General features: G+C 40.6%; 1 protein-coding gene across 1 annotated transcript; it reads right to left on the reverse strand.

The window, feature by feature from the left end:
- Nucleotides 1-9286: 9286 nt before the first annotated feature.
- LOC146327311 (uncharacterized) lies at nucleotides 9287-12776 on the reverse strand. Its single transcript, XM_084718308.1, has 5 exons — nucleotides 12660-12776; nucleotides 11732-12539; nucleotides 11400-11609; nucleotides 10539-11302; nucleotides 9287-10417 (listed from the first exon to the last, which is right to left on the reverse strand). Exons 1-5 carry the CDS (start codon nucleotides 12759-12761, stop codon nucleotides 9287-9289), a joined length of 3015 nt encoding a protein of 1004 aa, XP_084574434.1. The 5' UTR covers nucleotides 12762-12776.
- Between the last annotated feature and the right edge of the window lie 10027 nt (nucleotides 12777-22803).

Genomic DNA, 22803 nt, shown 5'->3' on the forward strand with positions numbered 1-22803 from the left:
AAATAATCAAAGTCGCCCGATCTTTCGCGGGTCTAGGGTTCCCTTCTAGACACGACCCTCTCTGTCTCTCTGTCAAACTACAGACAGCAGACTGTCTGTAAACAGCATGATGTTACACTCTGCAGTGTTTCACACAAAGACTTTATTTGTGTGGACACCCAGGTTTGGTTTGTCACCAATTTTGGCATTTTAATTTTTTAATCAGTCCGAGAGGACGACGGTATCAGTGATTGATTAGTGATCAGTCTGCCCTCCTCTCCTCCCTCACCTGTTCACTCTGCTGTGAGAAGGTCTGAAAGTTTCTCACAGAGAAACACAGACTCTCCTGTTTTACGTATAGGCCTCCTTATACAGTTATTTAATTTTATAAGTGCATCTGGTTGGTGTCGATGTCATTAACCATCACGTTAGTTTAGACTGTTGTAATAAACTCCGTCATTAACAACAGTCTCCTCCACACGCAGCTTCTCTGCAGTTGGTCTGTGGTTTTCCTGATCAGCTAAACCAGCTCTGGAAAGACTAGAAAAGTTGCGGCAATTAAAATTATGTAACAGGATGTGTTACAGGTGTGTGTGACTGTGTCACGTAGCTCATATTTTCTTTATGTTCTGCAGCTATGACAAGCATCCTGTAACATCACCTCCTATGAAGGGAAAACCTTTTCATGTCTCAGCTCCAGCTTCATCTACCATCAACAGTGCTTCTACTGGGACAGACAGGTTAGTCCTCACAGGTTTGATTATCAACAAAACTGCACTGATTAATAGGTTTTTCATTAATAGTTTATGTTTAATGTTATATCTCCATATGTGTCATGCATAGAAAATGCTGTGGTTATTTTATATTACTATATTACTTGTTATCGCTTGCCTATACATTCATCATAATGATGTAAAATATAAGTCATAAAGTGACTGTATCTTACCATTTAACCATTGTTGCACCATTGTTGGGTAAGGCAAGGCAAGGCAACTTTATTTATATATCACAATTCATACACAAGGCAATTCAAGGTGCTTTACAGAACTTGAAAATACATTAAAATAGTTTAGGAAGGAACATTAAAATTGCATTTTGAGATCATTACAAACAAAAGCTAAAAGCAGGACAATAAATAGTTTAAAACATTACAGAAAATTTATTTAAAGAGCAAACATAAAACAAAAGCAACAGCAGACAGATATAAAAACAATAGCTACAGATTATCCTAAAAATAATTACGTATCCACTTTACTGGTAAGCTGCAGTAAACAGTAATGTTTTAAGACCTGATTTAAATAAGCCGACAGTTTCAGCTGACCTCAGGTGTTCAGGAAGTTTGGTCCACAGGTGGGGAGCATAGAAACTAAAGGCTGCTTCACCTTGTTTGGTTCTGATCCTGGGAACACTGAGTAAACCTGTTCAAGATGATCTGAGGGGTCTGGGTACTTCATACCGTACAAGCAAATCAGAGATATATTTAGGCCCGAGACCATTTAGTGCTTTGTAGACAAGTAACAAGATTTTAAAGTCTATCCTTTGACACACGGGAAGCCAGTGCAGTGATTTAAGCACTGGTGTAATGTGCTCCACTCTCTTGGTGTTGGTGACTCTGACAGCAGCGTTCTGGACAAGCTGCAGTTGTCTGATTGATTTTTTACTCAGACCTGTGAAGACACCGTTACAATAGTCCAGCCTGCTGAAAATTAAAGCATGAACAAGTTTTTCTGTATCTTCCCCAGACAGAAATCCTTTAATTCTTGCTATGTTTTTAAGGTGGTAGTAGGCTGATTTAGTAATTGTCCTTATGTGACTGTTGAAATTTAGGTCTGAGTCCAGAATGACACCAAGATTTCTGGCTTGATTTTTAGGTTTTAGTGTCATGGATTCAAGGTGAGTACTCACTTTTGATCTTTGTTCTTTGGGGCCAAAAACAACTATCTCAGTTTTGTCTGTGTTTAGTTGTAGAAAATTCTGGAACATCCATGTATTGATTTCATCAATGCACTTATTTAACAGATGTAGGGGACTGTAGTCATCTGGTGACACTGTTATATAAAGTTGTGTATCATCTGCATAAGTACGGTAGGAAATGTTGTGATATTCCATAATCTGAGCAAGAGGGAGCGTGTGAATGCTGTGAATGCGTGTGAACAGAAGAGGACCAAGAATGGACCCTTGAGGAACTGACACAAAGAAATCCCTATCTTGTAACTAAGATTTAAACCAATTTAGCACAGTGCCAGAAAGTCCCACCCACTTTTCTAGTCTGTCGAGCAGTATCTTATGGTTGAATGTTGAATTGAATGTCATTCAAAACTTTTACAAGTGCAGTCTCAGTGCTGTGATGTCCTTGAAATCCAGACTGAAAGACATTAAAGAAATTGTTGTTATGTTAGCAGTGTTATGAGGCACAGGTGAAGTAGCCACTGTGTTGACTGTCTGTCTTATCTTTAAAATCTTGTCTGTGAGAAAAGAGACAAAGTCATTGCATGCCTTGGTGGACAGCAGTTCAGGAGGGACTGATGCTGAGGGGTTTGTCAGTCTGTCAACAACAGTGAATAAGGTCCGTGCATTGTTGTTATTTTTGTTGATAATCTCAGAGAAAAAGCATTGCCTTGCCCTTTTTAGCTCCAAGTTATAAGAGTGCTGAGAGTGTTTCATCATAGTAAAGTAAGAAAAAATCAACAGTTGTTTTTGCTACTTAGCTCCTCAAAGCTGGATGATGGTTGTTAATCAACTGAATCATCAGATGTGTTTTTTGTTTGTGATGAAAATCTGCGTACTCTAACATCTTCTTGATATATAGTTGAATACTCATGTATGACATCACTATGTATATTTTGTTTCTCTCCTAAAGGCTGCAAAGGTAAAATGGTAGTCCATTCTCCTCAACTAGCTGAAAGACACTGTAAGCCATTTGGGATGCCACAATAGAGGAACCTTGGACCAGATGACCCCAGAAGGTTCAGTTTGGTGACGCTCATACATGGACCCACCACATCAAAACTGGTGCAGACACAAGTCAGAAGAGGTCTACGTAAGTGACACACATTTATTTGCCTTTACACTGTTTTCAACAGGATGGACACTCAGTACAGCTGCTGATTTGGAATTAATTAGACAGGAAGTCACTGTGTTTCATCCAACAACAAAGAGCTGAATCAGTGTGTTTCTCAGGGAGGACCACAGGATGAAAGAGCTGGAGCTCAACGATAACTTCCATAACCTAACAACTTTTAATGTTCAAAAAGACAAATGTCTCATCAGCTTCTTCTGTCTTTATCAAAGCAACTTTGATAAAGACAGAAGAAGCTGATGAGACATTTGTCTGTTTGAACTGAAGACTAAAAGCTGTGAGTTCATCATTCTGTGGTCTTGACTGAGAATCACCCTGATTCAGCTACTTATTACATGACATTTGTAGTTTATATGTTGATATTCTTAGATTATTATTTATATGACTGAAATGTGGGCAATAACAATTAAAAAATAGCTGATCATCAGATGTTCATGATTTATTTTTGTGCAGTGATCTACATATAAACATGTTTGTAGTTATACAATAATCATGACAGTACTTCCCTGCAATGTAAATGTACATTTTCATTTCTACTTCAGGTTACACAAATGTGTATTATCCTTACAGAGGACAGCTGTACCTCACAGTTTGGAATGAAAAGATGAATATAAAAAAGAACACTGCTTTGTGTTGTGAATAGAAGTAGAAATGTTGGTGTACAATCATAACTTGCAGCTGTTAGTGAACAAACACAAACATTTTGACAACTTATTCTGTCCTCATCAGAGCTGACTTGGATAAAGACAGAATAAGCTGCAGAAATTTGAACACTAAAGGCTGCAAGTTTATGATTGTCATACAGCATTTCTTCTTGTATTGTCAAGAATGACAGGGATGACCAAGACTGTTTTGTGTAAATAATTTATATTGCTGATGTCATATTTGTCCGTGGTGTTTTTTTTATTCATCTTTGTACAAAATTGTAAGGTACAGCTGACCCCTGTAAATGATAATATACATTATTGAAAACTGAAGTGGTCATGAAAATATACCAAAACTGCAGGAAAGAACTTCATATAGAAGTACATATTTATATGTACATAATTGCAATAAATACAGCAGGTATATCTAATTATCATCTTTTATTAATTGCACTTACAGTTCAATGTAACATTGGATAATGAATAATGGACTGAATAAATAAACTATATATGTAATATTGGCAGAAAAATATAAAAATATGGAACATACTTTGCAATACAGAAATAGTCTATATAATGTAGAACAAATACAACACACAACACTAACGTCGCTACATGAAGAGCACAGAGCTGTAAATATAACTTTGTGTTGGGATTGGATTGTTAATATCTCTCAGACCAGGAATATAACAAAGTCATTTTCTAAATACATACCTTCATTACTTCTTTCTGGCTCCTTTGGAAAGTTTCAAATTGCTCCTCTTCATCTTCCAGCGAAGCTTCCACTCTAGTAGCCCCCTTGCACCTCTCCCTCACCTGGCCCTGACTGCACCGTAACCTCGGCCTCTCTGCTCCCTCTTTCTCTCCCTCCTACTCGTCCTCTAACCCCAGACTTGTAACCGAGACGTTGACTGTAAACGGGGAATAAACGTGTCCAGCCACAACTATTGTACTATCACACTAAACAACTACAATTACTTTGCCTATGTTGGCGTGTATCAAGTGCAAAGTGGTTTGGCAAAATATGACCACATTGTAAAGCAGATAACAGTTATATTCACTATTTTACATAAAAGTTGTGACCTATAGAGACTAACAATTTTCTAAAAGTATCCCTACACAAACCTCATCACTTGAAAGACTAGTCGATGCAAGTGTTATGCCATTTTGTCAGGTGATGTCCTCCTTATGCTTGACAAGGGAGCAGCTGTGTGGGGGGAAATCTGAAAATGAAAATTAGACACTTCTCATTTAAGCTAGTTACTGTTATATTGATGCTTCTACAGTAAGATAAACGTGTTAATTCTGCTAATGAAGAGTTCACATGGCAGTAGAAGTAAGTTAGTGGGCTAAAAATATTTCATAAGTCATCAGCCATGTCATCATTTAGTTAACGACAGAGCTGTGTGTGTTAGTCCTCATTTCTCTCTCATTGCTCTGTTTCCCTCCATACAAAACACAACGGGATTTTCCAATTGAATTCTGGAATAGTGCAGAAAATAAATACTGTGTCAAATAAAGGTTTATGATACTGGCATGTTTTGTTCAACAAGAATATCATCACAAATGAAAACCATGCACTTTTATGATAATTGGAATGTAAATGCAATCGGCAGAAGTAAAAAGCTAACGTTAATGTTAACAGCTATAAACGATCTACAGCACAGTCACATGAGTCATGTCACTATGGCTAGCATTCAGCATGATGACACTTTGCATTCCTGATAACCTCTGTAGACACATTTAGCCACTTGTTAACAATCACATTAAAGCTTCAAAATCTACGAATGAATGGAAAATCTCTTAATCTTGTGTTAACCACAGACCTTAATTCAGGCATCAACCCAAACACTCATTCAAAAAACCCACTGACTTTGAGAGAAGGCAACTGGAAGTGTTAATATGCTAACTCAGCATAATAGCATATAGCATAATATATAACATAAGTGCATTGAAATATCTAAGAATGACTCAACCTATGTTGAGTACTGTCATTATCCCTAATGTTTCCATTTTACAGCAGTGTTCAAATACAGACAGTTCCAAAATTTTAGTTAAGGTAATGGTGCATTTCATTTGGTCTGAGACACCTCAGATATGTTTTCATCAGCAATTGTGGTTGTTTAACAATGAAAACAACAACTCCCATGATCCAAACGTACCCTTAGCAGCAGAAATTGCATGCTGTGTGTCTAAAGAAAAATGCACTTGCAAGGCCAAAAAACAGAACAATTTAGTTTAAAAATATTTAGGAGTATAAGCACTAGATGAAAATGGTGTTAGTGTCCATTGTTTTGTGTGTACACGTTTATGACATAAAACATTTATGAAGTTTTGATGAGTCTGCATTTCAGTAACTTTTCACAGTGTCTCACAGGTCCAGCCAGGACAGTTCCAGGTTTTACTCACAGAATATGCAAAATCTTTGTCCGACAAAAACCATCCATAACCAAAACATTACAACAACAGTTTAACATGGTATGTTCCCATCAGTCTGCTCAGTTTCAGCCTGTTTGTGCTGTTTGCCAGACACATAACTAGTCGGTGTAGAACACATAAAAGAATAGGAAATTCAGCTACAGGTGTGGGGATATACTCAGGTATGCTGCAGAGCAAGAACGCTGCATCAGCATTTTACTTAAATGCTCAATATCAATGCAGCAAAATAAAGTCAATTAACCTAAGTCTTTTTTCTTTATTATAAGGATTTTATAACATTTCATTATTTTATCAAGTAATCATTCATTTATATCATACAGCTTTATTATATCAAGCATTATATCAAGGAATGTGTTTTTAGCTTTTGCTTTAAATATCAAACAGACAAGATGGTAACAAACACAAGTCCAGCAACAAAGTAGAAAAAAAGAAATGAAAAATTTAAAAAGCAGCAAACTGTGCAAGCAAGGGCCACAATCATTTGAGTTTTATCAGAAACTGAATATTCATTCATTCATTGTCCGTAACTGGTTATCCTTGATGGGTCGTGGGTGGCTGGAGCCTATCCCTGCTGACACTGGGCAAGAGGCGGGGTACACCCTGGACAAGTTGTCTGACAACTGAATATCTACATTAAATAACACTTTATTTCTACTGAATATATAATGTTACATTTTAAATGTTTTACTTTTACTGCTTACTCCCTCTTGTTTAATGTATAACTCAAATTCCTCTTGATACTATGTATTCACATTCAAACAGACCTAATATACAAGATTACACTAATAATCTTTGTTTCATTCAAATCACAGAGTCATATTTATCAGTAACATAATTTCAGTAGAGTTTGGCAGTGTATACAGCAAGACATGGCTCATTTCCAAGGATCATACACATTTACATTTTGTGGTTTTGCTGATGCTAATATAATGCACAAATTACAGTGACTGTGACTGTAAAATCAGCTTTACAGCCGAAATGGGAAAACAATGATGTAGAGTTCATATTGTTGTCTGAGGTCACAGCGCCTTGGCAGACTGTCAAAAAAATTCCAGTTTCCCTACAGTGAGAAAAACCTGTAGCTGAGCAGAAGTAAATTGTTGAGTCAATATTGCAGCACTGCTTCCCATGGACTCTGATTAGATCACTAGCTCCCCTATCAGGCTCAGCAGTGTTTGGGTTTTGGTTGAAATCCTTTATGTTGGCTGCTGACACTGTAAACAGTTTTGTTGTTTAGTGACAGAGTGTAAGTCTGCGTCACTGTTGACATGTAACCAGATTATAACAGACTCAGGAACAGCAGCCATGTGTGTCTTCACATCGACAGTACAGGTAGTTAGATTGATAGGAAATATTATTTTTATTAATTTATTTTTATTTTTTTTCCTTTATTATGAAAGGGCAGCTAAAGAGCAGACAGGAAATGGGGTGAGGAGAGGGGGAATGACACATAGCAAAGGGCCGCAGGCGGGAGTTGAACCAGCAGCTGCTGCAGAAGACCAACAGCCTCAATACATGGGGCAGACGCTCTACCACCTGAGCCAAAGCTGGGGAACAATAGTCTGTAAGCAGGGGGGAAGAAAAGGGAAAAAGGGGAAGAAGGGGGGGGAAAGAAAAATGAGGAGAAAAAGAGGAAAAAAGAGAAAAGGAGAGAAAAAATGAGAGAGAGCCCAAAATACCAAAATTGTTAAAACGTTACATAGTTGCCAATGATGGCTACATAGCGTAATTTTAATTTAATTGCTGAAATGTTACAGTTTTGGTTGGATGAGGGAAGACTGACATAGTTCTGAAGATCCCTGGTTCGAGTCCCACCTAGCAAAAAGGAGCTGAAGTTTAGTGGTTGAGCTTAGCGAGATTACACCTTACAAATAAACACCGTCCGTTACTGTGTTGCTGTATTTAATAATGTTGTTGTTGTTTATTTAGAAATGATTAACATGGTTCTGCAACAAATTCTAAATAAATATGAGATTGTCCATTTCTTATTGAAATTAGTACTACAGATAAGTATAAATTAAGTAATACTACTATACTTGGTCAATATTAAAAAGTTGTTTGGGCTATGAACTTGCTCAAACAACTGGTGTGTGAACAAGTTTTATTTAGGTCAGATTTGCAGAATTTTCAGACAGGTAAAACCAAGTATGTTCTTAGATTGTTCTCTTTTCTATACAGGTAAGTATGAGGGTCATTAACAGGGAAGTATAAAGCAAAAGATAAGGGCATTAGGGTTTTATATCTAGACTTAATTACATTTTATGAAAATTACTGTTTTATGTAATGAATTTCAAGACCTAATGTTTGTCAAAATCTACCTATTTGCCTTTATTCATGGTATCTATGGAAAAGAAATTGTATGGTTTACACGGGTGTTGTCAATACTATTAATGGTGCCATTCCATTTAGTGCAGCAGAGCCATTCCAGTGAGACAACATGCACAACAGCAGCACCCTGACTCTGTTCATTCTGAATAGAACAGAACCTTAATTAGTATCAGTAGCAAAACCTGTGTTTACACTGCTATTATCAAAAATGACTGCTGTGAAAAAAGTGAAATTAACTACTTTATCAACCCACAGACAGCTTTTTTTTTTTTTTACTAGTGAAGGATTAGTTTATATAAAGTGTATGCTGGGACAAACACTTGTGTCATCTTGATTAATCTCAACAAAACCATAAGTCATGTTCAAGTAATGTTTCTGACTCAGAGAAAGGACTGACTGCAAGTTTCAGAGCACAACTATATCAACATTTATTGCTTCACATCAGTTATGAAGGCGATAATAATAACAATAAACACAACAATAATAATAATAATAATGTAACAACAAGAACAGCTGCAGCAACAATAATAATAAAAATGATGAATAATCAACATCAGTTTGGAAGGAAATATAATGCTAATAATAATAATAATTTAACAACTAGAACAGCTGCAACAACAACAATAATAATAAAAATGATGAATAATCCCTCTCAATCATCGCTTATGACCCACTTTAAGTGTGATGTTATCCTCCTACCTGAAAATTCTGAATAAATTAACAATAAAGAATAAAAAAAAAACACCACACATAACACAGTCTGTATACACTATATGAACATTACAACCTATTTACATTTTCCATTTACATTACATATTTACAGTTTTGATTGTTTTATCTGTGCCAACCACAGCTCTTTAGGGACTGTTTCTGTATTGGGGCAGTAGATAATGCCACGATACTGGCTGAGTCCAGTCTCTGCAGTCCTGAACTGTCCACACTTCCTGCAAGTGTTGGACACAACTTTCCTCTTATTAAACCTTGCCTTAGAGGTAGGTCGACCACTAGCAGGTGGTGGGGGAGGTGCAGATGGAGCAAGAGGAGCAGCAGAATTTTGGGGGGCACTGCATGCAGGTGTGGGAACAGCAACTAGTGTGAAAGTGGCTGGGGTTGGAGAAGTGACAGAGGGTGCTTGAGGGAGAAAAAAGAGAGGACCAGAAGCAGGAGGCCGCGGAAAAAGCTGCTTCTGTGCTGCCAGCTTTGGCTGGATAGCTCGTGGGGCAGCAGTGATAGGAGCTTCAGCCCGCCAATTTGACTTTGCCTGTCCTACGGTGCTTGAGGGCAAGGTGTATACATGCTCAGGGCCCGGAATTTGAGGAGGAGCAGCAGGGCGGATATTAGCAGGTGGAAGAGCACCAGAAGACACAGGAAGCCGACCAGGTAAGTTTATTCCTTGCAGGAGCAGTGAGGAATCCTGCCGCTTCACCCGTTTATTATGCCACTGGATGAGGGTCGTTTGATTGACCTCAACCAGCTGCAGTGTAGTGCTCTGCATGATGGCTCCATTACCCAGAATTAGCTGCCGGATGTTGCGGTAATCTTCCAAGATAAGAGTCCATCTTGACATGGTCCCCTTTCCATGCTTTTTGGGGCTCTTGTGTAAATGACAGAGTCGGACAAAAATGGCTTCCACTAGGCGGCAGCAGTCTGGCCACTGGGCAACAGAGGCAGTTGATCCCAGTGCACACCGCTTCACGCTCTCCACACCACTAGTGAACTCTGCCTTTTTTTTGGGAGACCTGAACCTTCCTACAATGAGCCTGTCCTGATGCCTGGCAGCAAACACTACCCGTTGCTGGTCATATGGCAGCAGGCTCTGCCAGAGGCCTACAATGGTGCTGACCTGTTGGTTGTTCAAGGTCATACCAGTTTGGTTTCGCAAACTCACCAGGTACTCTGCTAGGCTGTCCACATGATTCATGCCTGGTATATTGTGCTCATCCACAGCCTGAAAAAGGACAACAGACCAACAGTTACAGTAATATAGTCACTTATATTATGTAAACAATACTATGGGGTCATTATTCTTTCAGTATTTTCTTTTTCAGTTGTTGTTCAAGCCCTCTTACCAGCTGTCCTTCAGCCATCTCAGGAGAAGCACCAGCAGGTTCAATAGAAAGGGCAGCAGGCTGAGTGGAGGCAACACTGGCAGGAGGCTGAGTGGAGGCAACGACGGCGGCAGGCTGAGTGGAGGCAGCGACGGCAGCAGGCTGAGTGGAGGCAGCGACGGCGGCAGGCTGAGTGGAGGCAGCGACGGCAGCAGGCTGAGTGGAGGCAGCGACGGCAGCAGGCTGAGTGGAAGCAGCGACGGCAGGAGGCTGCGTGGAAGCAGCGACGGCAGCAGGCTGAGTGGAGGCAGCGACGGCAGCAGGCTGAGTGGAAGCAGCGACGGCAGGAGGCTGCGTGGAAGCAGCGACGGCAGCAGGCTGAGTGGAGGCAGCGATGGCAGGAGGCTGCGTGGAAGCAGCAGGAGCCACAGGCTGAGAGGTGGCCGCAATAGCAGCAGGCTGAGCAGAGGCAGCAGGGGCTGCAGGTTGAGAGGTAGCAATGATGGCATTGGGCTGAGTGGAGGCAGCAAGGGCCACAGGCTCAGAGGTCACAGACGTGGCTGCAGGCTGGATGGATGAAGCAGCAGTCCGGCCTTGAACAGATTCTGCAGTCATAAGGTTCCCAACTGTTGGATCAAGAGCCCCCTCTTCAAAGCCTTCATCTTCCTGCTCCTCTTCAATGTTGACCTCTTCTAACAGCTTGTCTGTCTCCTCAGCATCTGGATTCATGTCCTGCATGGGCTGCCCTGTCTGCTTAAATAAGTACTCAATGCCAATAAGCTCTCCTGCAAGGGGAAAGAGGAAACAGAGAAGAAATAGCCATATAAATGCTAAGTTTATGAATATGGTAAGCAACACTTTATCACTTGTTGCTGAACTTACCAGTGTACTTGGGTGGGGGATGGAAAGCTGGAACATACTTCCGACCAAACACTTTCCAGCTATTGATGTTGACACTCTGGACAAGGTCTCCAGAGTAGCTGAAGAGAGTAGGTCGCTTGGTCGCTAGAGACTGCACAGCCCGGTCTTGGTTCCACCTATTCAGGCCCTCCAACAGAAACAGCTGGAAATTCAGGCTGTTGGCCTTAGTGCCTGAAATTAAAGTTGTACTGTGTTAAGGGGATATTTGTGCAGTAATTACTATAAACCATATTTATAAGACTATTATAACATTGTAGTCTATTATAATTAATAATTTATATTATAAAATTCACCTGGAATAAACCTGTTCAGGTGTAAGTGAAACGACTCCAGTGATGTTGAGCCTCTGGCACACCTGTAGTTTTTAAGGACCAGGCCCTCCTTGGTGGTGATTGTGCCAGTCTCTGTGTACAGAGCCACACCTGGGACATCCTGGATGCACTTAACATGCCTCTTTTGCACACGCCAGATGTGCTCCATTCGAACTCTGTCCAGGAGTGGAACACCCATCAGGTCCTTCCCCTTTTCCCCCATCAGCTCTTGCAGCAGGTGGTCAATGAGCTTTATGGTGGTCTCCTGACCCCTGGTCTTCCGTCTGCAATGGAGAGCAAGCTCCGCTTTGGTGATGTTTTTGTCCACCATTGCATCGGTAATTCCGGGCACACCCTCCTGCTGCAGGTGCACTCTCTTGGCCCGCCGTAGATGGGCAAGATCCTCTGGATCCCACTCAAAAATACACACTGAGAGACGTGCCATAAAAATGGCGTACAGAGGATGGGCGTCAGTAGTACAGCCAACTGCCAGTCGCCGCATGAAGTGGTAGATGTCCAGCCGGATGTTGAGGTCTGGCCATCCACCAAACCTTTTCTGCAGTTTGGTCTCTCCACCTGTCTCCACACAACAGCCAGTGTCCACATAAAGCAGCTTTGGCGGTGGAATACCTGCCTGGCTGTACCTCTTGATGAGGTCTGCCACCATGATATCCAGGCCAGGTCCTTCCTGTGCAGTAAGAACACTGATAAGAATCTGACCCAGTTCATTTCCAACTGAAGTCATCCACAGTGCCGTCCCCTTTGCTGCCCCTGACAACTTCTTGGTGATCTGTGAATACACAAAACAAAAAAGTGGTTAATTAATATCTTAAAAAACTGCACTTGTAACTACAATAATCTTGCATTATTATTATTGCATTAATGTTATGTAATTTGAAAAATTATTTACCTTCTTGGTTGAGTCCATTTTTAAAACAGACCCAAAAACAGAAGTGATTCTGGCCTTTATGTGGTCTATCCTTGCCATAATGTCCTTGGCATATACTGCCATCAGCCACCTGTTGGTTGGTACAGGCTCTGGGGGTTCCTGGAAGACTACAGGGAGGAGGCTTGGGCGATGCGCGAAGTCTGAACACTCGCCAAAGTATCTTGCCAGGCGCTGAAGCCACTCCTCACTGTGGTTCTCTTTCAGTTGTTTGGCCAGACGGGTAGAGCTGTTCCCCAATGTTCTCTCCCTCATCAGTCGAATGACACGAATGTCACACGCATACCTACATATGCAGAAACCATATAAAAATAAAGGACAACCAAATGAAAAACAGTGGACTGTGACAAAATAACAGCAACAAGGAAAACAAACATATACCCAGTGTGTTCATTCTTAGCAACACACATGCAGTTATTATGCAGTTACATGCAGTTATCAATAATTTAAACTTGTGTAGTGTAGAGTTTGAATAAAATTTCATTGATAGATCAAATGTGCAGACAGCAACTCACTTGTGTGTCAGGATGATGCGGAACTCTGATCGGTGAGGAAGGTCTAGCTGATCCAAAATGGCGTTGCTTGACGACAAACAGGATGCCTTGCATTCTGTGTTGCTGCACCGGAGGGTCTCTGTTATCATTAAGTAGTTCCGGTCGATATCCAGCACCTGACGTGCTCTCTTATGAATACCCCCTCCTGTGAAATGCCCCCCACATTTGGGGCAGAACACCCTGATCTTCCACAGGTGGTAAGGCATCCACACCAGAAGGCGGTGGCAGAAGAATCGCTCTGGAGTGGGGACCTGGTGGAAGATCAGTGATGGGGCAGGAGGATCGTACCACATTTTAAGATCATCCCGTAGTCTCTGGTTTCTCCACAAGGTAGAGGCAATCCAGTGATGATCTTGCACAGGGAGGGTCTTTTTCAGCTTCTCAGGCAGCCACAGCTGACCACATCCAGGTGATGGAACCACAGGCAGAGGAAGAGGCAGAGGCACAAGTGGGGCAGGTGAACTAGATCCATCCTAATTTAAAGTGGAGCAGACATATAAACATACTCACAGCTAGAGATAGAGAGAGGGAAAATACTGTTTCAATATTCAAGTAAATGAACTATTGCAAATGTGAAATGTAGAATTAAAGAAACTTACAGAGCCAGCTGTATCCAAGGGGATTTCAGTGGCAGGACGCTTGCTGGTCCTGACAGAGGGCGTAGAGGAAGGGGGCAGAGAAAAAGGAGAGACAGTCCTTATGAATGATTTAGGACTGGATACACAATGGGCAACAGGGGAACTGGCAGATGCTGCAGAGAGGCTTAATGGAGGTGCAGAGACGCTGGGACTTGATAAATTTGAACTGTCCGAGGAGGTGGTGACAGTGCTGGAAGGGGGCTAGGAGAAAGGAGAGATTACACATACAGCGTCATACAAAATGATACATTCTATGAGAAGCATAACCACACAAATTATTCAAACACATTTTAAAATGTTCAACACAAAGTAATTTATCACATTAGATAAACTTTCAAATATCACAATGGATAAGCAAATAACATCAGAAAAGAAAAATCCTCTTCAAGGTATAATTAAGTGAAGTGAAATAAAACCACTATACGATATAAGACTATAAGATTCACAGAAACTGGAAGAGATATAAACAATAGCAGATCCTAGTTTTTTCTTAAAGTAACGTAAACAACATTAAAAAACTATAACCACATTCATAAGCCAATATATTGTACCTGAGGTTTCCTGGCAAGACTCAGGTTTGGTTTTAGCGCAGCGCTCTGTGACCCACCAAACCTTGGCTTAACAAACTGGGGAATGATAAAATATCACAAATTAAACAACTACTGAGGTGTATAGGTAAAAGCTGTATACATGTTCTTAAAAAGTGGAACTTAATATTTGATTTTTCAGAGAACAGAAGTGCTAACCATTTGAGGGCTTAGTTTGGGTCGAACGTGTGTGTGACTAGTGGAGGAAGAGGGTGCAACATCAGATGGTGCAACTGTAGCAGAGCCCACAGCTGCTGAAGGAGCTGGACCAGCAGCAGCAGGTGTGTGTTCCTGAGGTGTCTGAAAAAAATAACAAACAAACCCACATCCATGAATACAAGGCAATCTTAATAATGTATATTATGCTCAGCTTCTTAAATATGAATATTTCCTGGTTTCTTTTACTCCTCTCTGACAGTAAACTTAACTTAGTTGTGGACAAAATGAGACATTTGAGTACATCATCTTGGACTTTTACAAACACTCATCAACATTTTTCACCCTTTTTTTCACTTAAACAGCTATTCATTGATTAATCAGAAAAATAATCAACCAATTAATCACCTTTAAAAATAATTGCCAGTTGCAGCCTTAATCTTTTGTCTATGTCTATTTAACTAACTCAATTCATTTTACCTTCTTAGTGTGAAATCCACACATGCAGACGTGTGCTCCACCAAACAGAGACCTCTGTCCCCGATGTTGGAGTGGACACTTTTCGATCTGTAATGAACCAAAATTAAAATTCAGCAGAATAGACAGCAGTATTTGTTAATATTGGTATATAGAAAAAACAATACCTTATGATAGAGGTCATGCCATTTCTTTTGCCTGGGGGCTGGTCTGTTCCCAGCATCTGAAGGCCAAACCCCTGTGGTGGCAAACCTCCTCAGCCGGGACAGCCATTCGTCATCCCCCATGGCACGGTGGCGTTTGGGCTGGGATGCCATCTGAAGCAGTATGAGGTGCTCCTCTCCCAAGACACAAAAATTAAATAATAAAATAAAACAAAATGACCATAAAATCTTTTTTCATTTCATTTCTATAATCTAAACCTAATCTAAAATTTGCTTATCAGGAAACACCTTATTACTGAATGCATTATAATGAAGTACAGTAGGGCTGCAGAGATGCCCTGGCCTAAAAGTCCTTGCACAGGCCAAGAAATTGTCAATTTTTTCGACATAATATTGCATTGTAGGGTAAAAGTTTAAATGCTAGCCTATAAATAATATAGATAGGCTTGATAGTTATCTCACTCCTTCAAATAAAAAAAATTAAATCAGCTTTATTGGCCTGACAGATCAGAAACTTATATTACCAAAGCAGTCTAGGAAACTATCAACATCAACAGATGACCAGCTATAAACATATGATAGTATGAAAATATCAAATTCCATATAACACAGGCATTACATGTTACAATTTACATATGTCTCTGGCCCCTTCCTTCTCTCACCTAACTAAGGAAAGTGACTCACGCCATGATCTTGGCAAATAAATAATAAATTAAATGAACGTTTCATAAGTTTAATACCCGAGAGGTTGGGGTAATAAGTTACATTAGAAATGTGAAATATTGTGGGAAGAGGGCCTTTCTAGTTATATCAATTTACAAGTACTGTAGCTAGCTACTAACAGCGTTATTGTAACGGTATAGTTACTGTACTGACAGTTAACAGTAACTCAAGTTGCATTTTCATGTTCTTATCCAGCAAAGTGAACCGCAAAGTAAGATTGCGGGCAAACAGACAAATTAGTTATATCGACATTTGACAAGTTAAATACCGCCGCCGATTTGCCGCCGACAAAAGACCGTTTCTACTGTATACAGTAGCTGTACACAAAGAGCTGACAATGAATCCTCATGTTCATACCTAGCTAGGAAAGTGAAGCATGCCACGATCTTGGGCAGATAAATAATAATCAGAAATGTAGAGCTAAATGACTGGATTTATTTTCCAAATGCCGGGAGAGAGGTGTATCTTAATGAATGAGACGTTCGGGTAATAAGTTACCTCAGAAATGAGAATAAATTGGTAATAAGTTACCTCAGAAATGACAATAAATTACCGTGAAAATGCGGGGAAGAAGGTAATTTGTTATATCTAATTACAGCTAGCTACTGACAGCGTTACTGTAACAGAACTGTTAGCTACTGTACATACATTAGGTTGACAGTAACTGAAGCCTAGCTAGCGAAAGCAAGATTGCGGACAAATAGACGAATGAGTTCAATTAACATTTTACAAATTAAACGCATGATTTGCTTGTGATAAACTACAGCAGAAATGTAAGAAACTTTGAATTTACCTACCACGGCAGTTACAGCGAAGCGGTATTTTGCCTCTGCCAGCTCCGACTTAGCAACAGAGCGCCGAAAAGGGACTCCGATTGGTCGAAGCAGCGGGGGGGGAGAGCGAAGCGTTTGGATTGGTAAGAAATGGAGAGGAGGTGTCTTTTGATTGGCCAAAAATGGACGGGGGTTTTTTTTTGATTGGAAAGAAATGGAGAGGGGGGATTTTTGGATTGGTAAGAAATGGAGAAAATGAAGCGGTCGAACAGGCTTTAGGTGGCCACAGAGCCACCCTGGGAAATATGTTCTTAAGAGGGCAGTAGAGTTGGAACTAAGGGTGTCGTGATATTTAAAAAATTAAATATTTTGTTAATAATACACATGATATTGCAATATAAATCATGTGTCAAACTCAAGGCTTGTGGGTCAATGCGGCTTGGCTTATTTTACGTCGCCTGCTGAAGAACTGAAGAATATATTTGGGTGTTGCAACGGTTCACTTACTTAATGGAAGGGTGGGTACATAATCATATGCCTCTCAAGGTGATAATAACCTCAAAGAAGTTAAATACTTGAAACTCCCAACTAGTCAGTCAAAACTGAAGAAGCCTCTTGGATGAGAGATGAAACATCTTCAATAACTCTACCAAGTCTAGTTGCCTACGACAACATTTTCTATAAATACCATGACCTGGATGACTGAGAATCTTCACAGACATGTTTGTAATTTTTTATTACACAGGTATTATGCTTAGCATTTTGAATCATCTTTGTATACAAAAACTCATGTGTTTACTAGTTCTCTTCATAATTTTGTGACGGGGTGCATTTTTCATTTTGGAAGAAGCAGTAAAATGCCATGTATGAGTATGTGCTTATGTGTATCTGCTGGTGTGTGCTGAGGTTCTTGCAGTATATCTAGTTCCATCTGTGTGGGGTCACATACCTATATATAGGCCTGTCGGTGTGTGTGTATGTCTGGATGACAGCCAGCAGAAGCATGTGGTGCAGCCTCATTCCAAAAAGTCTTAACATAACTTTAAACACTTTGAGATCCATCTCAGGGATTACAGTCATAGTCTAACAGGAGTTTACAGCTCCATCACCATTGCAGCCAATAAACAAATTCCTCTCTGGAAAGTAAGATGCTTCAGAATGAGAGGAGAGGGAGGGGAAGTTAGAAATGAATCCTTGTGACTACTCTTAGCTAACATGTAAGCTGGGCTTTTTTTCTTAAATAAAGAATGGAAAAAACAACATTTTTAACCTGTGTTGTTTTGCTGAGTAGCACTTTGTCTGGGAAAATGACTGTATGGTGCTGAATCTAAGTGTAAGCTGACAGAATATGCTGACATGCTGTCTGTTCCCTGGAATCAGTCTGATAACATTCTTTAAAAGAGTGCAATGAGTTTAAAGTTTGCTTCAAAGTGCACTAGGCACTGAAAGTTAACCTGTCTCATCAAGATAGGACATTACAGGAAGGTTTGCCATCTGTGAATTCAAATTATTCTGCCTATAATGAAATTCTGATGCCTGTTTGTTCACTTTTCTACCTCCAGTGAGTGATGAACACATGAAAACAGGGAGCAGCTCTCCATCTGTGCACAGTTGGATTGATCTAAGTAAATTTTTTTCTTGTCCTTTTTCTCTTGAGTAAAATAAAAAAACAAAACAAAACATATTTTTCAAGTTTCTATACCTACGACCACCTGTTTCAAATCTTATAGAGTATTTTCTTCTCTCTACTCTTCCTGTAAGATGTTTATATTTTTGATGACTCACCCTGCATGTAAACCCATTGATGCAATTTATAATTCAATCAGCTTAAACTCTTCCATTGGACAATGACTGTGTAAGATTTATGAAGATTTATTGGCAGAATAGGGTAGACATTTAATATAACATACATAAGGAGGTTTCAAGAGTTTATAATAACCTGGAAATAAAAATCATTGTATTTTTGTTAGAATGAGCCAGCATATTACACAAGTCAGCTCCGGGCCCCAATGCACAATTATCAAATTGGGCCCTGCCCATTACAATCAAACGCAACATAAAGTAATGTCAGTAGGTAATGAAAGAAGAGGAAGCATGTTGCGTTAACACAACCAGCAACAAGGAAATGCACTGCACAGATGACATTGAAATTAAATCATAACAAGGAAACAATGATTGACAACTCACCATAACAGATGAAAACATGTAGGTGACGGTGGACCATAACACAAATGAAAATATATACCAGGTGACAGTGCACCTGCACACAGTTGAAAATACAGTATAACAAGTGACAGTGCACCATAATACAGATGAAAACATTTTAACAGGTGATGACTGCAGATGAAATGATCTCAATGGTTTCACACAATGACAGGTTATATGCTGGTATTTTGAAATAGTAATAGCAAGTCACATAAAGATCAGGGCCTGTATATGTTAAGTACATTATTGGAAGGTTGTGCATATGGGCCCTGATTAGTCCAAAGTCCTAGTACAGGTGCATTACCTGCAAATATGCTGCTGCTGGAATGAGGTGTTTACAGAGGGAGCAGGTCCTTTTCCAAGGAGGTTGCCTTGTTGCACCACCATCTTTCTACAGAAGTCCAGAACTGACAAACCAAGCACTGGCTCTAGATAGGGACTCCCACTTTTTTCAGGTTTTACAACCACCATTTTTTCTCATACATGCTTGGAAGGGGAGAGTCAGGTGAGCCATATTCAACTGGTTGCAATTTACTATCTCACCATGGTATCAAAAAAAAAAAAAAAAAAGCACAGGACGTGTTGGTGGCTCAGTTGGTGGTGTCTGCCCCCTATATGTTGAGGCTGTGAGTCCTCAGCAGCAGCCGTGGGCTCAACTGTCACCTGTGGCCTTGTCCTGTAACACGTTCTGAATTGCCATGTGATGAATTATGGGCTAAGATTTTGTTGGCAATGTCCAAAACGTGATGTTTCACAGTGTACCATGTGTGTTGCATACAGGTTACAACAATTGTAGCAGGAAATGTGGAAGAAAAAGCCAATATAAATAACAAGGATGTACAGCATTGGATTAATAAAGATACAGTTTAATATAAAAGATACAGTTTAATATCATTACCGATTAACAAAGCACTGACCCTTTTCAATATAAAGGTCTGGTAACAGTTTAATGGTAAGCAAAATGTTATTGACTAGATGTTTAATTTTTGATATTCCATGATGGCTTGCAGGCCACATGAGCCTTTCAGTAGGCTGCATTTTGCCCAAATATTGGTGTATAGTCGATTAATCAATTAGTCAATAGAAAGAGAATTAGTTGCCAAAGAATCAATGTTTTTCCTTGTCTTTTATGACAGCAATTTAAGAGTTTTTGGGTTTTCAACTGTTGTGGTTGGACAAAAAAACAATTTGAAGATATCACTTTGGCCTCTGATAAATGATGAGGATTTTTTTACAGTTTCTGGGCATTTTACAGACAAGCAATTTCACGATTAATCATGACGTTAATCAAAATATTTATTTATTTATTTTTTTATTACAGTTAAACAGGGTGTACATACATGTATTGACATAGAATATCAAAAGGGGTGTACGAAAGCCCCTTTGTGCACGGACCTGCCCAGCGCACTTACTGTCCTGTTACTGTTATCTACCGTTGAGTATATGGAGACTCAATACAGGGACAACACAGTGCTCTCACACAAGGTTCCTACCTGGATATATCATCTAACACTACTTCCCCCTTTCTAAGTAAAGGTTCTCCCCTGGGGAAATGTATGAACAGGCAACAGAGAGTATTTACAAACTGCAACTGCAGGCTCTTCTCTTCATATATGTACCATATATGACCGTGTTCCAACTTCAGTACAGTCAACAACAATGTCAATAACAATAACTAATTGTAGCTTATCAACGCTTGTAAACGCTTATGGTTTTCCCTAACTGTTGCCATTTGCTTAACTGTCAAATAATTTCTTTTGTAAACAGTTTAGCTCTATTAAACATAAATGCTTGAGTAAACAAGGAATCATTTTTCAGTGTATGCTTCTGAAAACACAGTAACATTTCAAAACAACAACAACACAGTCCTTTCCAAAACAACAACAACACAGTCCTTTCCAAAACAGCATTTTCAGCAGTTTACTGTTCTCCTCCTCCTCTCTGTGAGGGATGGGGTGGACTACCCAAATCTCCATCTGAGTGTGGAGATTATTCTGCCCCATTGCTCACTCAGCTCCTAACTCTACGTGCAAACAAAGTCTTTCAGATACGCAGGGGCCGCCCTGACTCTGGTGGGAAAATGTCTCTCACACATTGGAGCCTGCTGACCGCTGTCTCACTGGACCTCAGGTGTGACAGGTGCACTCACTACATCAGGGGTAGTGTTTTCAGGAATAGCCTCAGTTAAGTTAGAAGGTGTTTCCGAGTGCCCCTGGGTGTCTCAACAATGTAGGACCTTGGTGTGCCTGCTGTAGACACTACCGTGCTTCTTTCGAGCAGATCTTCGACCCACACCTGATCTCCTGGTTGCAGATGCAGCATGTCATGTGCTCTGTGTCTGTGATCATAATTTTGTCATTGCTTTTGTCTGTATTTTTGTTACGTTGTTTTCAGATTTTCCATGTCAGCACGTCTTGGGTTGAGCTGGGATGGGATAACAGGAACAGTTGAGATGAGAGCAAGATAAGGTTCACTGGATTTTTTTTTAGAAGGCTCTTGATTGTCCTTACAGCTCTCTCAGCCTCCCTGTTGCTCTGTGGGAAATGGGGACTGGATGTCACATGTCTGAAGCTCCAATCCTGTGCAAAACATCTGAAGGGCTCGGATGCAAACTGTGGTCCATTGTCCAAGTGCACCTCCTCTGGTATCCCATGACGTGCAAAGATAGACTTGAAGTGCTTTATCACTGCTTCTGACGTTGTGGATGTTAGGTTGGCCACTTCAAAACACCTTGAGAAGCAGTCCACAATGACTAGGTAATGTTTGTTTCCTGTCTGAAATAGATCTGCTCCCACAATGGACCACGGCCTTGATGGGAACTCTGCTTTGAATTGTTTTTGTCAGTTCTCTGCTGAGGCCTGGCCACCACACCAACTGCTTAGCCCTTTCCCTTCATTTCGTTATTCCCAGATGTCCCTTGTGCAGCTTGGACAACATGTCTGCTCTGAGTGATGTTGGAATCACTATTCTGCTGCCATAAAGAAGCAGACCATTCTGAATTGTGAGCTCATCTGAGAATGGCAGGTAAGGCTGAAACACTCTGACAATTGAGAATTTATCAGGCCATCCCTCCACACATAACTTTTTCAGCTGCTGGAGAATGGTGTCGTTGTCCTGGATTTCCCTGAGCCTCTTTTCTGTAGCTGGCAGGCTTGTGATGACAGAATCCACATACAGGTTGATTTTCCCTTCTTGCAGTCCCTCTGATCTGCTGCTGACCAGAGCTCTGGATAGCACATCTGCCATTGCGATCTCTTTGCCAGCCACATGTGAGATGGTATAAGAGAACCTCATTAGTCTCATATGCAGGTGTTGAATGCGCGGTGGCAGTTCATCCAAGCTCTTTGAGCCCAGCAGGGGAACAAGAGGCTTGTGGTCAGTCTCAATGTGGAAGCTTTTCCCGATGAGAAACTTAGCAAACCTCTCACAGGCCCATGTTGAGGTGAGTGCCTCCTTCTCGATCTGTGCATAACACTGTTCGGTATTGCCGAGGGCTCTCGAAGCATATGCCACCGGTTTCCATCCTGCCTCTGCATGTCGTTGGAGAAGTACGGCACCCATCCCGTACGAGGACGAATCTGCAGAGACATGTGTGTCAGCATTTGCGTCATACAGAGCCGGCCCTGGGGGTGTCGTCAGGTCTGCTTTGATACTATCGAAGGCCTGTTGCTGTTGCGGCCCCCAGACCCACATATTTGACTTTCGCAATAGGTCTCTGAGGGGGCGTGTTTTTTCTGCCAAGTGAGGCAGGAACCTTCCGAGATGGTTCGTCATCCCCAGAAAGCATCTCACCTCACTGATGTTGCTCGGCTCCTTCATGGCTTTGACAGC

This window comes from Lutjanus erythropterus, chromosome 5 (assembly GCF_056507025.1).
Source record: "Lutjanus erythropterus isolate fLutEry1 chromosome 5, fLutEry1.hap2, whole genome shotgun sequence".
NCBI lineage: Eukaryota > Metazoa > Chordata > Actinopteri > Lutjaniformes > Lutjanidae > Lutjanus > Lutjanus erythropterus.